General features: G+C 45.8%; 1 protein-coding gene across 1 annotated transcript in view; it reads left to right on the forward strand.

Annotated features, from left to right (window-relative positions):
- The window catches only part of LOC138301221 (ficolin-1-B-like), a 115,720-nt gene extending 107,923 nt beyond the window's left edge, over nucleotides 1-7,797 (forward strand). Inside the window, exon 6 of the mRNA XM_069241466.1 lies at nucleotides 1,868-7,797. Coding sequence (XP_069097567.1) covers nucleotides 1,868-2,115 — 248 coding nt within the window. The 3' untranslated portion in view covers nucleotides 2,116-7,797. The remainder of the gene's footprint in view (nucleotides 1-1,867) is intronic.
- Nucleotides 7,798-15,468: the final 7,671 nt, after the last annotated feature.

Genomic DNA, 15,468 nt, shown 5'->3' on the forward strand with positions numbered 1-15,468 from the left:
ACTCGCTTTTACTCGTGTTGACGGCAGGAATTGATATCTGACAGGCAAAGGAGCACAACAGAGACTGATGTATCTCTGCCTGTTCCATCGAGGGGAGGGGGACAAAAATAAACAGAGGAGCTCCCTCACTGACTGATCCTCAGCAACCCCCGCCACACGACTCTCGGGTCCTCCTCTCTACCCAGTCCTCCGTAATGCAAATGTTAATGGTTTCACATGGTGCGCTCCTTAAAACCCCTCTCACACCTGGAAGGAGCCAGGTGCAGGAACACCTTAGACTGTGACAGCAATGACAGCCCATTGTCACTCTGACTCTGACAGCTGTTCTGACTTAATGTTCACCGGTCAGGATCTCAAGGCTGTAACAACAGCCTTTCATGTTGTGCGCTTGCAGTGGAGATGGCTCAGGCTGGTTGGGCTGCTAAGTCCACCAAAAAACCGACCCACCTGCTGCCCTCAGCCACAGGCCCATAGGCCGATGGCCGATTGCCCTCCTTATATATCCAATCTAGCCATGCCACATTTCACCATCCCAGCATGGGGCTCTCGGAAGCCTTGGTGGGCTTTTCAATCTTCTTGTCCAAGATGGTGCTGGGCAGGTAGGAGGATCTACTCCTTCTGACCCACCACTAGTGCTCGATTCCAGATCCTTGTAGGTCTGGTTCTGCCTGGGTCCCTCTCAGGCTCCGACTGCTCTTATGATCTGTATCTGGGAGCTGCTGCCGGCCCTGGTGTCCCCTGATTCCCTGTCTCACTCAAAGTGGCATGACATGCAGCAGTACCATGTGATTGCCAGGGTAAGTCTCGCGCCCAGTGACACAGATTCCGGGAACGCTGCAAATCACACGGGAGCTAGATGCAGCATGCAGATGTGGACCTGTGCTGCACATCACAGGGCACCTAGACAGTGAAGAGGGGATCACAGTCCTGCAGACATCGTTATGTAATTTTTGAAAAGACAGTCTTCTCTTTAGAGGCAATCGGTGGTCACTCAGAAGATGGGTGAGGCCAAAGGAAGGGGTAGCAATTTATAAATGTGTATCTTTTGCAAGATACTTCAGGATGCTTCTGATTATTTCAGGAATGTTGCTTGAAAATAGCAATGAAAAATACACCACAACAGAAGACGAATAATTAAAAAGTAGGGGAATAGGGGAGGGGTGGAGGGAGGAGGGATGACACATCAGGAAGATCGGGGTTGCTTGACGAGTAAGCCTGGGCGAAGCAACCCTATGCATAAAATAAACATTCGAAAAATAATTTATGTCAATGTCTTTGTGAACTGCTTTTTAAAGTAGTTTACATCCGCAAAATGTCACGGGGAGACACAAATGCTGATGAACAACCCCTAAATCCAGTGCCTACATCTTGCTGAATCACAGAAGCCAAAGGCTAAAATGGGCTGTCCACGAGTCCCTTTCTGTCTGCAAATGCATGTGTATGTTGTGTATGTGTACGTTGTATATCTGTATGTTGTATGCTGCGTGTGGTGTCTGACGACATGAGGCCTTGTCAAACACTTCAGGCTTTCTGTAAGTGAGATATAAAAACTCAGAATGAATAGCAAAAATTAAATTTGCTTTGGAAATGAATGAAATAAATAACCACATTTATAGAAAACGCAGGCAAAGTATATAAAACAAAAGCTAGTTTTAATAAATCATTCTAGTGAATTAACCTTTATTAGGTTTTCATCATTACCTCCACAGAGAGCAGAAACTCACATTTAAAAATCAGGGCATCGGGGCATAGTCTGTGATTGTGTGTGTGTTAGTAGGTATGCATGTTTGTGTTTGTGTGTGTGTAAAATCACTGATTTAAAAGGCGTTAGTACCATTTAAGAAATAAACTGTCCTTGTTTTTACAGGAGACTCCCTTGATGGTCACCAGAACCAGCCATTTTCTACCAAAGACCAGGACAACGATTCGAGTGCAGCCAACTGCGCTGGACTCTACAAGGGAGGCTGGTGGTACGGAGGCTGTCACCATGCCAATCTCAATGGACTGTACCTCGGTGGCACACACACCACCTATGCAGATGGTATTAACTGGAGCACGGGAAAAGGCTACTACTATTCCTATAAAACATGTGAAATGAAGTTCCGGCCTGTTTAGACCTTTCACAACATTTAGTTAAACTAATTAATCTCAGTCAAACCAGAAGTTACGAACTGCACAACAATGCACAATTATTCAAAAGAGTCTTTATCTTGAATGTTTTGCCCCACTCTTTCTAATACATAAAGTAATATTTCTGTTGCATAGATCCGGTGAAATATAAATCATAAAAATCACTGTAAAATTGAGTGATTTCTCTGCAGTACTGGGTGACTTCTCTGTAACCCTGAGTGAATTTCCTTTGAACTGTAGGACTTCTTTATAACTTTACATGACACATCTCTAATCATGAATGACTTAAGTTAAACACAAGATGCGTTCTTGAACCATTTTTCAATTTTCTGTTGAGATCATGTAAGACATCTTAAACAATGAGTTATTTACCTGTCTCACTCTGACATTTAGTACAATATGTACAGTAGAGTATGCATATATGGTAATACTAACAAATCTTCCATATTGACCTCTACTGCTAAGAAACCCAACTGTAACTGAGACTGTAATACCATTGAATACTCTGTGAGACTGACGTACGATGGTAGCTCTCTTTCCTAGAGCATTGTGTTTCTCATGAATTCGTAGGTATTTTTCTAAAATAACAAGAACTTTCCAAACAACATTGTGAGACTTACCCATTGCGCAGAGTGACTTCCATGTAACACTGAAACACACTCCAAGAGCGACAAAGATGCCAATACTGAGATGCCCAATTTTTAAAGCATTCTTCCAATGATCTTAGAGCCATTCATGTTAATACAAATTTCCTGGTAGACACCCCGATACGAAAACTGGGCAAGTTAGGTATTTTAAATTGCAGTCCATCACGCCCTTTACCACAGGAAAGTCCGGGAGCCTGGCTACCAAGATGGAAAATGGACCCTGTCCAGCGCTAAAATCCACTAATAGAGACTTAAATAACATCTATCTTAACACACGATCTCTAGTAAGACATAACCTCCAGATATATGATGTTCTCCAGTCTGAGTCCCCTGACCTATTGTTCCTGACTCAAAACGTGTTTAACTGAGGACTTAACACCTGATATTTTTGCGGCACTATCAGACATTTTGTATATACTGAATCAGACTAGAGCTCAGGGCAAGAAAGGGGGTTACAGCGATCATAAAAAATCATTCAAAGTTTATCAAACGTACGCTCTTACCTGTCTCTAAGTCAGAAAATATGGTAACAAAACTTTTTCTGATCTACATTATCTTATACAGATGCCCAGGATATATGTCGCAATTTGCGCCAGGCATACTGTATGTAAGGGGGGCTGAATAAATGGCGCAAAGGAATCTATGAGTTTCCTTTGCACCATTTTTATCGGCATTTTTTAACGCCTGCTAAGTGCAGGCATTAAAAGAGGCTTCCATTGATTACAATGGGCCTCTGGGTACTTTGCAGGATTAGCATCATCATTTTTTACACTAGTCCTGCCAAGGACCGGACGAGCATCAAAAATTATGACGCTAGTCACCCGAACTACCACCATTGTGCGCCGTATTATAAATACTGCGCTACCATGGTGGCGTTAGGGGGGCGCTAATGAGCGCAAGAAAAGTGGCGCTTCACTAAGTGCAGCACCACTTTTTTATAAATATGCCCCTTGGTCTCTTAATCTTCCCATCTCTAATCTCAATGTTATCCCTTGTACTTGGTGGGACCATCATTTAATCAAATTTAGGATGCACGTTCCTTCTTTTAGAAAACCAAGCCTCTGACCTGGCGCATTGTCCAGGAATTGGAAACATGTAAATCTCAAGGCTTTCTGTAACTCTTTGGCACAGTACTTACCTTCCCAGGTTGAACACCCTGAGGAGTTTGTGGGGGTTATTTTGGACTGTCTCAGATAAGCCAGTGATAAACATGTTCCTCTGCGTAGGATGAACCATTTTCATCACCATGAGGCATCTGTAAAAGTTTTCAGAGCACTTTTTTAAACTAGCTAAACTCACACTGCGTCAATTTGAATGCAAATGGCGCAAAGTCTACACCTCTGAAGAAAAGGATACATTTGTACTGCAGTTGAAGACCTAGAAGGAATAAATTTGAGAAACTAAGTACACGTACTTCTCAAATAAAATTATAAATTCTGAAAATAAAACTAAAGTAGTTTTTGAAACGGTATCAGAATTATCCAACCCAGATCGCCTATATCTTCCTATGTTCCCTTCACAAGATTTGTGTGACAAACTGAACCAGTACTTCATTGAAAACATCCAGACAATTAAAGGCAGTATTCTCTGTACCCCCTCCTCAGCCTTACTTCTTTGAAAGATAGGAATCCACTTCTTCTCAATGTATTTCCATCAATCACTAGTGATGCTCTTTTAAAGCTGTTGATAAATGTCAAGTCTGGCTCTCCCAACATCTGCTCTCCCTATATCCAAAAGGCCATTTTCTCAGAATTGCCATGCTCAACTGATCTTTAACTCAGGTTCTGGTTCCCCCACCTTCAAAGAAGCATTACTTCTTGCTCTTTAAAAAAAAGCTGGGGATGATCACTCCATCTTAAAGAACTATCACCCAATTTCCCATCTTCCTTACCTAGTTAAGATTCTGGAGGCCCATATCGCCCAACACTTCTGTTCATTTCTCTAAGTCTCCTCTTTCTTGGATCCCTATCACAAAGGTTTCAGTCCTGCCCACTCTACAGAACCGGTCTTACTTTCAGTAGCGGAAAATATGCAAGAGAAGGCGGATAAAGATCAGGCCCAGGCATTGGGCCTTTTGGACCTATCACCAGCCTTCGATACTGTGGATCATGACATCCTCCTTGACTGTGTTGAGGCTGCCAGCCTGCAAGGTTGTGCACTAGATTGGATTAAGTCTTTTTTATTGGACCAATTGCAGTCGGTTAATCTTTTTCCATTTTGCTCATCCAAGGTTAATCTTAGTTGTGGAGTACCTCTGGGCTCCTCTTTATCTTCCATCTTGTTTAACCTGTACATTTGCCCATTGATAAATGTGATGCGAAGGCCGAATGTAAGAATATTTAACCATGCAGATGATATATAGCTATTCTTTAACCCTGAGGAAACCACTGATTCTATAAAGTTCTTTTAGAACACTATGATCTTTTTCCGGGAGTGGATGAGCTACCATCATCTGACATTGAACTCAGACAAAACTGAGGAGGTGATGGTTAAAACCAAATTGCACTGCTGGAGTCCTTCCTTGTGGCCTCAGGAGCTGGGTTCCTCTATATTCCCAAAAAAATGGTAAAGAGCCTTCAAATTCTTGTTGATGAAGATCTTTCAAAGAAGCCTTACATTGGACTGCCCTCTGCTTCTTCTAGCTCCACAAAATACAAAAGATCAGGAAATTCTTTTCAGCTGAGGCTATTATTTAGATTGTGATCGCTCATGTAGTATCCCGTATTGATTACGCCAAAGCTCTTTATTTAGGTTTGCCTCAGGGCCTGAATCAAAGATTGCAGCTAGTTCAAAACTAAGCAGCCAGATTGGTTTATCAACTACCTAAATATTATCATATGAAACCTCTGCTTAAGGAATTACACAGACTCCCTGTTGCTCGGAGAACTTAGTTCAAACCGGGATGTATGATTTTTAAAATCTGCAAACAACCCTCCCCCCCCACTTTTATGGGTTCTAGGATACAGAATTATACCCCTAGGCGTTATCTCAGATCGGCACACCACAATCTTTTAGAGGTTCCCAAATTCAATAGGAAAAGATTTAGGGGGAGAGAGGTTTGGGGTGTTAGCTCTTGGCCTCTGGGACTCCTTTCCAGACAACATCAGGGCTGCTGCCTCATACGAGCATTTCAGAACTCGGTTGAAAATATGGCTTTTCAGACAAGCCTTTGATTAGCTCCTCTCATGTTGCTGCAAGTGCTCTCAGCGCCAAGTAACCGTTTGGTGAACGTTCGCTTTAGAAGTCCCCTACAACATAACATAACATAACATGAATAAAAAGCCAGCCTTTGACCCCACAAACCTAACCAATTTCTGTCTTTTTTCTTAGATTGCTGTATCATCCAATTTCAAGCGGGACAATTTGGCACCATACTTTTCACGTTTGTACCCCAGTGTTTAATTTGAGGAAAATCCCACTGACCCTCAAACTCTATGTTATCTTTTGATGTCTATAACTGCAAGTTTTGCTGCAACTCCCCCTTCAGCTTCATTTCTATATGTAGACTGATGACACCCGGATCCTCCTGTAAAACATGCTGCATAGCTTCATTTCAGTTGGGCAAGAAACCTCTGCCTCTCTACACAGATTTTGTTCAACCTATTGAAACCCATTTTTATTTGTATTTTCCTTATATTCCCTAGACCTTAAACTTCTTCTCTTTTTTACCTTCATGGGAAAATATCCAGCTTCAGTCATTTGAGCATTCTTCTCCACACTCATTCGTCTTTTCAACCCTGAATTAACTCTGTCAACAGCAGTAGGTTCAGGGTTTTTAATATCTTTCTCTGTTGTCCATTAATAAATCACTCGGTAAAGGCCTTTCTTTCCTCAAAATTGTGTTCTGACAACATTTACTTGAAAAAGATAAATATTTGTTTTGAGGTCTGTGGGTGGTGCTTCCATGCTTTCTTCTCTGTACGTAATTTACTGCCTCTTTGGGATGCACCCCCTGTCCTTCAATTAAGTTTGACATGTTTAATGATGGATAGAACCACTTTCAGTTATGACCATCACTCTGGAATTGATGCAGGGATCAACCTTAAAGAAAATATAAATTTCCATTCTTTGTTACTGTTCGATGACTACATACAGGTTTCACTTGTTGATGATAGTGATTGTTTTTTTTTTCATTCTCATTTTTCACTTTACTTTCCTTCTTTAGGGTTATCTGATCGGTGGTGAGGCATTGATAGGGCAGAGAGAGGGGTCTTGATGCTTTGAGGAAAAATTGATGATTGATTTAAATCCTTTGCCAAATTGTATTATTTTTCTGGATAGAGGCCCATGAGGCTCAAATGACTGCTTAAGAGAAACATGTCTGACTTGATTCCTCTTTCTCTAAATCTTTCTTTCAATAAAGAGTTGTTGGTAAACCCTAAATAAAAGCTGAAGCTCATGTTTTATCATGAAGTTAATAAGGCCTGCACCCAAAGAGAGTCTCTAGATGAATGTTTGGTAATCCACAAGCTTCCTACACTGATTGAAAATGGCAAACTAGTAACCGGTCAAATGACCCCATATTGCTCATCAGGTGTACTATGGTATTTGCCACTCTAATATTTCTAGCATTTTGGCCTCTCCCTTGGTTTTGCCTCCCTTGCTCTGGAACGTTAAACCATTAACTACTGTTTACTGGTTAGTATGTTAATTCTACAAATAGTGCCAAGACATACTTGTGCTTTATAAATACACAAGCATATATGTGCAACAATTACTTATTTCACTGTAACAATGCATTTTCTCTAGCAGCAAGTGACTCCAGGAGATTACTTATTAACAATGAGTAGCTTCATGGCTCAAAATGGCTTTCGTGTTACACTAAGAGTCCTGTTATGCAGTCGTGCTTTATATAGGGTTGTCTAAAAAAATCTGAGATACTTCTTTAATACTAACATGATATAAAATGATGTGTAATTTCATGTTGTTATTATTAGGGGTGGGCATAACTTGCATAATTCTGTGTAACATAATCATGTGTAGTTAACTAAAATTCTGCATAATCAAGCAAGAAGAGTAATTCTGCGTTTAGTGTGATTTCTTCTTGCAAGAATGCCTCCTCATATCCAAAATGGGTGCAAAAAGAAATAGTGCTAAATGCAACAAAACATGAAAAGAAAGCTCAAGGGGCCTCTCGTTCTCTCCAAGAGTGTTCTTGGCCTAGGATTTTCACGCAACATACTCCCGGCATTTAGCACTATTTTTTCAATACAAAGTGCCTCCCTTGATTCCAAAATTGGCACAAGAAGGTATTTTGTGTTAAGAAATAGCTCTTAATGTGCTTTTGGGGTTGGATTTCCCCCCAATTTACACCTGACATCTAGCTTCTTTTTAAAGAGTCCAAAATGCACCCTGGCATCCAAAATGGACGCAAGGATGCATTTTGTATTAAGAAATAGTGCTAAATGCAGCAGAATATGCATAGCGAAAGCAAGCAGCCCTTACGGGCTCTAAAAGTGATATTGCGATTGGATTGCTTTCCCTCCACCTTATTCTTAATTACACAAGCAGGTGTAATCATGTTATTATGTGTAATTCTGTGTCAGATAGTAACGTGGAATAACTGAAATTACTCCGATTACACCAGCGTTATTAAAATTATGCCCAGGCCTATTTATTATAGAGCTTGTACCACTGAGTGACCCTCTTGAGATGCTAAACGAATGTCCTCTGATAATAATTGTTTTCCGCTGAATATTAAGCTACTTTTCCAAACAAAATCTTTATTTGCATTTCAGCAAAAGAGTCTTTGAAACAATAGACTTGAGATTTGAGCTTCATCATTGCACTATAGCAAGCACATTTATGACGAAATCCCATTTCAGTTAGGAAGCAATAAGCTTCTCTTCATTCATTCATTGCCTCTTTCTTTCAGTAAGTCACTCATTTCCATATGTAGGAAAGTTGATTATGCTGTGTCTGAACCTTGGAAAAACAAACTACTACTGGGTTCAATTGATGAAACAAATTGAAAATCTGTACTTGTTGATATACATGCGGGTGCAAATTCTGTACTTTTTCTATTCACCAACATTCCTAGTAATACAACTGGCGAGCTGCATGAGGTGCGGACTTCTATGCATTGTTCTGGGCACATCATCTGTGCACCTATTCATGCTGTGTGGAGTTATCCATAGTGGAGAAGTCTGTGAAGGTGGAGTGGAACGCCCTGTGCAAGCCCGCAGGAGAAATGCCCAAAAAATTACATGGTTGTGGGCATTTCAAACTTCCGATTGAAACCACTCCTTGGAACGCCTACTTTCCACCCCATGAGTGGGATTTACGATTGCCTATTTCTTTGTTCCTGGCTGGAATAAAAAACAGAAAGTCCTTTTGTAAGCTTATGTTCACAACCTAATTTGTCTTTGTGAATAGAGCGCAGCTGTTTCCATTGTTCGGCAATGTACGTGTTCTATACACTTACAGAGTGCATGCTGCCTCAGGCAAGTATGGGTCAGTGTTATCAGGGTGTGTTTTCGGTGGGGGTGTTTGGTGTGTTATCCCCCCTTAGTAACTATTTTTTTTTGTTGGGTGCCGGTGCTTTCAGGTATGGTGAGGTGTCAGGCGGATTCGAACTGGGATTTTTGCATGCACACATTGACAAAAACACACTCTCATCTCTTTTTTGAAGGTCTTCAAAATGTTGGATATTTTACAAAATGATGTGTTTCTCTCACTTAGTACTCTTACCAGTCCCCATTCGTCTCCCTTTCCAATGTCCCTTAAGTTCCTCTCATGCACCCTGCTTGTTGTATAATGTATTTTAACAATATATGCCAGCGTGTTTGTTGGGAAATATGAAACTCGCTACACCCCCAATCTTACTGACCAAGCTACGCCCCGAGTGTGATACAGCACTGCTGGGATATTTCTCATATCCTTACCCAGCAATGCCTGTCCTGCTGTTGTGCTGGCATCTTCCATGCTCCTGGGAGAGTGCTTAATGAGGCCACAGCCTACTGATGTTGCAGCATTCTATCTGCCTAGTTGGAGTTACCATCCCAAGCCAAGTTGATGTCCATTGGTAAATTCTCTATATACTGCAGTACTATTGGTTGGATAACTAATGGTTTATGGGACACTTCATGTTTATTCCATAGTGCAGGAGAAACCAAGGAACACTTACTTGTGCCGCAAAGAATTTCTAATGTGCATATTTTTGTTACATTTGTTGGAGCTTAGATTTTAGTATTGCTTTTAGTGACCTAGACATCAGCAGAAGGTAACAAATTATGGCCCTCATTACAACCCTGGCGGTCGGTGATAAAGCAGCAGTAATACCGCCAACAGGACGGCGGTAAGAAAAATTGAATTATGACCACGGCGGAAACCGCCAACACATACAGCCACTTTAAAACCTCCGACCGCCACGGCGGTAGTAACAAACATTGTGGCGGTAACCGCCAACAGCCAGGCGGAAGACATTGTACTGCCGACAGTATTACAACAAGCCAATCCGCCAGCTTTTCCGGGGCGGTACCAACGCCATCAAAAGCACAGTGGAAACAGTACACAGAAGGGAAACAACTCACCTCTCGACACTCAAGGAAGAACCACAACGCCATGGAGCCCGAAAGGCAGATCTTCCCCATACTGGTATACCTACACCAGGAACACGAACGCCGACAAAGACGACCACGGTGAGTACCGCACCTAGCACACAAGGGAGGGGGGGAGGAAAAAGAGAGTGACACACACGCGCAACACCCCCACCTCCAACACCATACACACAAACATATGCAACAACATCACGTATACAATCCGTACCCCTCAGGAATAATGCAAGGACAAAAGGAATTGATTAAATTGAGTGTAATATTACAAATCTAGATAAATACATCCTCAAAGCAATAAACAGTATGTACAATATATACAAATGGAGGGACAATGCCCATTCCAAAATGTCCGTGGCCCACGGGGCCATAATACATAGGCCAAGGCCACACGTGACTCCTGCCTCAATACTGAGAGAACAGTGCAGGGTCATCAGGTTGAAAAGACACAGGCATCTCAGGGGGACGGGGAATGGGGGGGCACCTCAGCCGGAAAATGGTACAACACCACTGCTCCTAGAGGGGGCTACATGCCCTCTGTGATGTCCTGGGGAGTGCAAGGCCACAGTCTCTCAAGTGGGTGGTTTGTCCACTGCTTGGTCCTGGGGAGTGTAAAGCCACAGTCTCTCAAGTGGGTGGTTTGCCCACCGCTTGGTCCTGGGGAGTGCAAAGCCACAGTCTCTCAAGTGGGTGGTTTGCAAACTGCTTGGTCCTGGGGAGTGCAAAGCCACAGTCTCTCAAGTGGGTGGTTTGCCTACTGGTTCTGCAGGGGGCTTTGTGCCCAGTGTGCTTCATCCTGGCAAGGAGTGGGTGTGTGGATGCCTTTTTCCACTGGTTCTGGAGGGGGCCTTGTGCCCAGTGTGCTTCATCCTGGCAAGGAGGGGGTGAGTGGATGGCTTCTTCCACTGGTTCTGGAGGGGGCCTTGTGCCCAGTGTGCTTCACCCTGGCAAGGAGGGGGTGAGTGGATGGCTTACTCCACTGGTTCTGGAGGGGGCCTTGTGCCCAGTGTGCTTCATCCTGGCAAGGAAGGGGTGAGTGGATGGCTTCCTCCACTGGTTCTGGAGGGGGCCTTGTGCCCAGTGTGCTTCATCCTAGCAAGGAGGGGGTGAGTGGATGCCTTCTTCCACTGGTTCTGGGGGGGGCCTTGTGCCCAGTGTGCTTCATCCTGGATTGTGCAAGGTCACAGTCTCTCACCTGGGTGTCACACCTACAGGTGTTGCAGGGGCCAGGACGCACTACAGCCCATGTAGTCACGACTACACACTGCTCGCCGGCAGTGACAGCTGCTCAGTGGATGGCAGTTGCGGGGCTGGCAGCGGTTTTGTCAGTGGTGGGGGAGGCTCCAGCCCTTCCCCTGCAGCCTCGGACAGCAGCTGGCAGTGGTGCTGCTGGCGGTGCAGGTGGTGGTGCTGTCGGTGGTGGGTGGAGGCTCCAGCCCTTCCCCTACAGCCTCGGACAGCTGCCCACTGGGGCTGCTGCTGCTGGCAGTGGTGCTCCTGGCGGTGCAGGTGGCGGTGCTAGCGGTGGTGTGGGTGGCGGTGCTGTCAGTGGTGGGGGGAGGCTCCAGCCCTTCCCCTGCAGCCTCGGATGGCCAAAGTGCCATGGCTGGTGTTGTTTGCCCAGATGCCGCTCCAGCCACAGGCACTAGATCCATCCTGCCTGCGGCGTCAGTTCCTTTCACATTCACCTGGGCAGCTGTTGTCCCCTTCCTGCCCTTGGCAGATGGTGGTGCCTCCTTGCTTCAGCCAGCTGGTGTTCCCTTCCTCCCCTTGCTGGCTATTGGTGCCTCCTTCCCCTTGCTGGCTGGTGGTGCCTCCTTCCCCTTGCTGGCTGGTGTCCCCTTCTTGCCCTTGCTAGCTGGTGGCCCCTTCTTGCTCTTGGCAGGTGGTGCAGGCACACTGGCTGTGCTGACGGGTGCCTTCTTGGAGCCTCTCACACCTGCACTAGCTGCAGAAACGGTGGCTGAGGTGCTGGGCTGGGTTCTGGCCACCCTGGCCCGAACTGAAGGATGGGGGGAAGGTGCAGGGAATAGGTCAAGGGTGGCGAGGAAAAACTTCTTAGGGACACTGGGGTGGGAAGAGGGTGAATGTTTGGGAGTGGAGGAAGAGGGAGTGGTTGTAGGAGGAGTCTGTCTCCAGTGTTTGGGTGCAGGTGCATGGGCTGGATGCTGTTGTGAGGTGGATGGCTGTTGGGTGTCTGAGGGCTTGCATTTGTATACCTTGGGAGGAGGGGACACAGACACAGTGGGAGAGGACACAGGGGACGTGTGTATGGATGTGGGGATGGTGACTGCCAGTGAGGAGCGTGTTGTGATAGGTGTGCTGGTGATGGAGGTCGTGGATGAGGATGTAGTGCATGCAGGTGTGAGTGGAGATGCTACTGGGAGGGAGGTGGACGAGGAGGAGGAGGGGGACACAGTGGAGGCAGTGGATGTTGGTGTGTCTGCATCTGGATGGTGCTTGTGTGAGTGCCTGTGGGATGAAGTGTGGTGCTTGTGTTTGCCTGAGCCACTTCTGTGTGTTGATTTGGGTGCATGCAGGTCTGAAGGTGTGCTTGGGAAAGGCTGGGGTTGAGGGCATTGGGACTGGGTAGAGGAAGTTGGAGGGGGGAGGCTGGAGACAGGGACAATGGCTGCCACCAGTGAGTTGGCCAGAGCCTGGAATGCTCTCTGTTGGGCTGCCACGCCAGAGTGAATGCCCTCCAGGTATGCATTTTTGTGTTGCAAATGCCCTGCTAGACCCTGGATGGCATTCAGTATGGTTGACTGCCCAACAGAGAAGGATCTCAGGTGGTCAATAGCCTCCTCACTGAGGGCAGCAGGACTGACTGGGGCAGGGCCTGAGGTGCCTGGGGCAAAGGAGATGCCCACCCTCCTGGGTGAGCGGGCATGGGAAACTCACTGAGAGGCTGCTGGAAAGGCGGTGCTGGTACGGGGGTGGCGGCTGTACCTGTAGTTCGGGTGAGCACTGAGGTGTCCGCCACCGCCAGGAAGCTTCCACCTGAGGATGTAGTGAATCCTAGTTCGTTTTAATGGGATAACAGGAGTTAGCTTAGCCTCTGGCTTGCAGACTCGTGCCCCCGTCACCTAGTGACTTTTAACCTACTTGGCTTGCTCTGTCTTAGCCCATTTAATTATTTATTTCTTCTAAGATGGCTGCCTTGTTTTTAGATAGGCCACTTGTTATGGGTAACATTATCAGTGTCACCGCGCCAAGGCATCAAGATCAAGCACCAAAGACAAACAAACAGTAGGTGTTCACACTTAGGGATTTTCCCTCTCTATACTTTCGAGGGATTGTTTATATTAATTGCCGTCCCAAGCATGCCTGTTATCTATTGTTTAGGAACACACCTACGTCAGGGGTCCTTGTAGATCTGTATAACTACATCACACTTTAGACAGATAATCAGAGGGATTCCGACCAGAGGGCATCGCCACCATCATGATACCGAAGCTGCAGTCGTCTTGACGCTGACCCAGTCTTCGTGTCCCTGCGGAGTCTGAGATAGAGACCTCATTCCAAGGTAACGAGGGTTGGGGGCTCCTCTCATGGACATGGCATTAGCAGATTAGGTTTAACAAACCCAGCTCTCCTTTAGGTAGGAGGTTAGGCCTTTCACATTAGGGTATTAGGGCATATCACATCTCATATATCTTTTCTATGTATTGCAAGATGGTGGGGGTCTTTGTAATAATGACTCTCGTCTTCACACTTCTGTTTCTTGCATTATTCATTATCCTAATCATTGCAGCCCATGCAACGTATCGCAAATTGCAGTTATGTTAAATAAAAACTATTGAAACTTTACTGCATCTTTGTCATTGCCTGTGTTTGTATGAGACATGATATATCTGTGAGAAAGGGGTAATCTCCGTTTAACCACGACACTCCCTAAAATATCTTATTTTCGAGTCCATGCGTAAACGGCTGCCATAAATCACCTTTTACTATTATGTTTCTGGTGAGGTGCTGCTAGAGAACCGGTAAGGTTGGGACAACAGTTGCGATTTGTTGTAGGAAAGGCGTAGTCGCCTACAAACAAAAGTACTGTCATCCTTAAACCAGCAGTCTTGCTCAGAGCAAGAGTCCAAACTACGAGAAGGAGGTGTCGCTGTTGGTACTGTCCCCTCCTGTCTCTGTCATGGTGCTCCCCTCACCCTCCGTCCCACTGGTGCCCTCACCGTCGGTGGATTCAGCATCCAGGCCCATGTGGGTTGCAGCTCCCTCCATCGCCGGTGCCTCTGCTCCGCCGCCAGATGATGCTGATGCACACAAGGACAGGGTGACAAAACAAAAAGGAGGGGAAGAGACAGAGGATATACTTGGTCAATGCCAGCAACAACACTACCGTTGGAGTACACAACTCACAGGGAACAGCCCTATGCACTAGGCCATGCACTACCAGTTACAATGCTAGTCACCAGGCCATGGGGTACAATGCCTAATGCCATTAGCTGCAGACCTGAAACCCACAGGACCCTGCCCAGTAGAAGATGCCCCACAACATTATTGGGGTTGGAGTGCATCTGAGCTTATGTTCGCCCTGGCCTAGGGGCACCCACAGCCCATATCCCCCACCCAGGTAACACCGTAACGCACGCAAAGTGATGATTATGAACCTGTACTCACCCCCTTGTGGGTGCTGTGATGCCTTCAAGCGAACATCCAACTCCGGATAGGCCACCGCCAGGATGCGGAACATCAGGGGGATCAGGGTACGACGGGCACCTCTTCCTCGTTGGGAGGCCAGCCCCAGCTGAGCCTCCGCCGTCTTCCGTGCCCAGCAGCGCAGGTCCTCCCACCGTTTGCGGCAGTGGGTGCTCCGCCTGTCAAAGACCCCCAGGTTCCGCACCTCCTTGGCGATGGCACGCCAAATACCCTTTTTCTTCTGATGGGCGCTGACCTGCAGAAAAAGATACAGAAGAAAAGGTATTATTCATACCGTCCGGACTGTTATACTCATGGCCCAACATATCCCTCCCATCCCCTTACGCACATACATTGACCACCATACATGCAGCACTCTGCCCAGGACCCCTCAGCCACCCCCCACATGAGGCTTACACACACAGCACTCCATACATTCATGCCCCACCCATCGTTCTCACAGTGTAATCGCCTGTTGGTCTGGAGGA

Source organism: Pleurodeles waltl, chromosome 6 (assembly GCF_031143425.1).
Source record: "Pleurodeles waltl isolate 20211129_DDA chromosome 6, aPleWal1.hap1.20221129, whole genome shotgun sequence".
NCBI classification, from domain to species: domain Eukaryota; kingdom Metazoa; phylum Chordata; class Amphibia; order Caudata; family Salamandridae; genus Pleurodeles; species Pleurodeles waltl.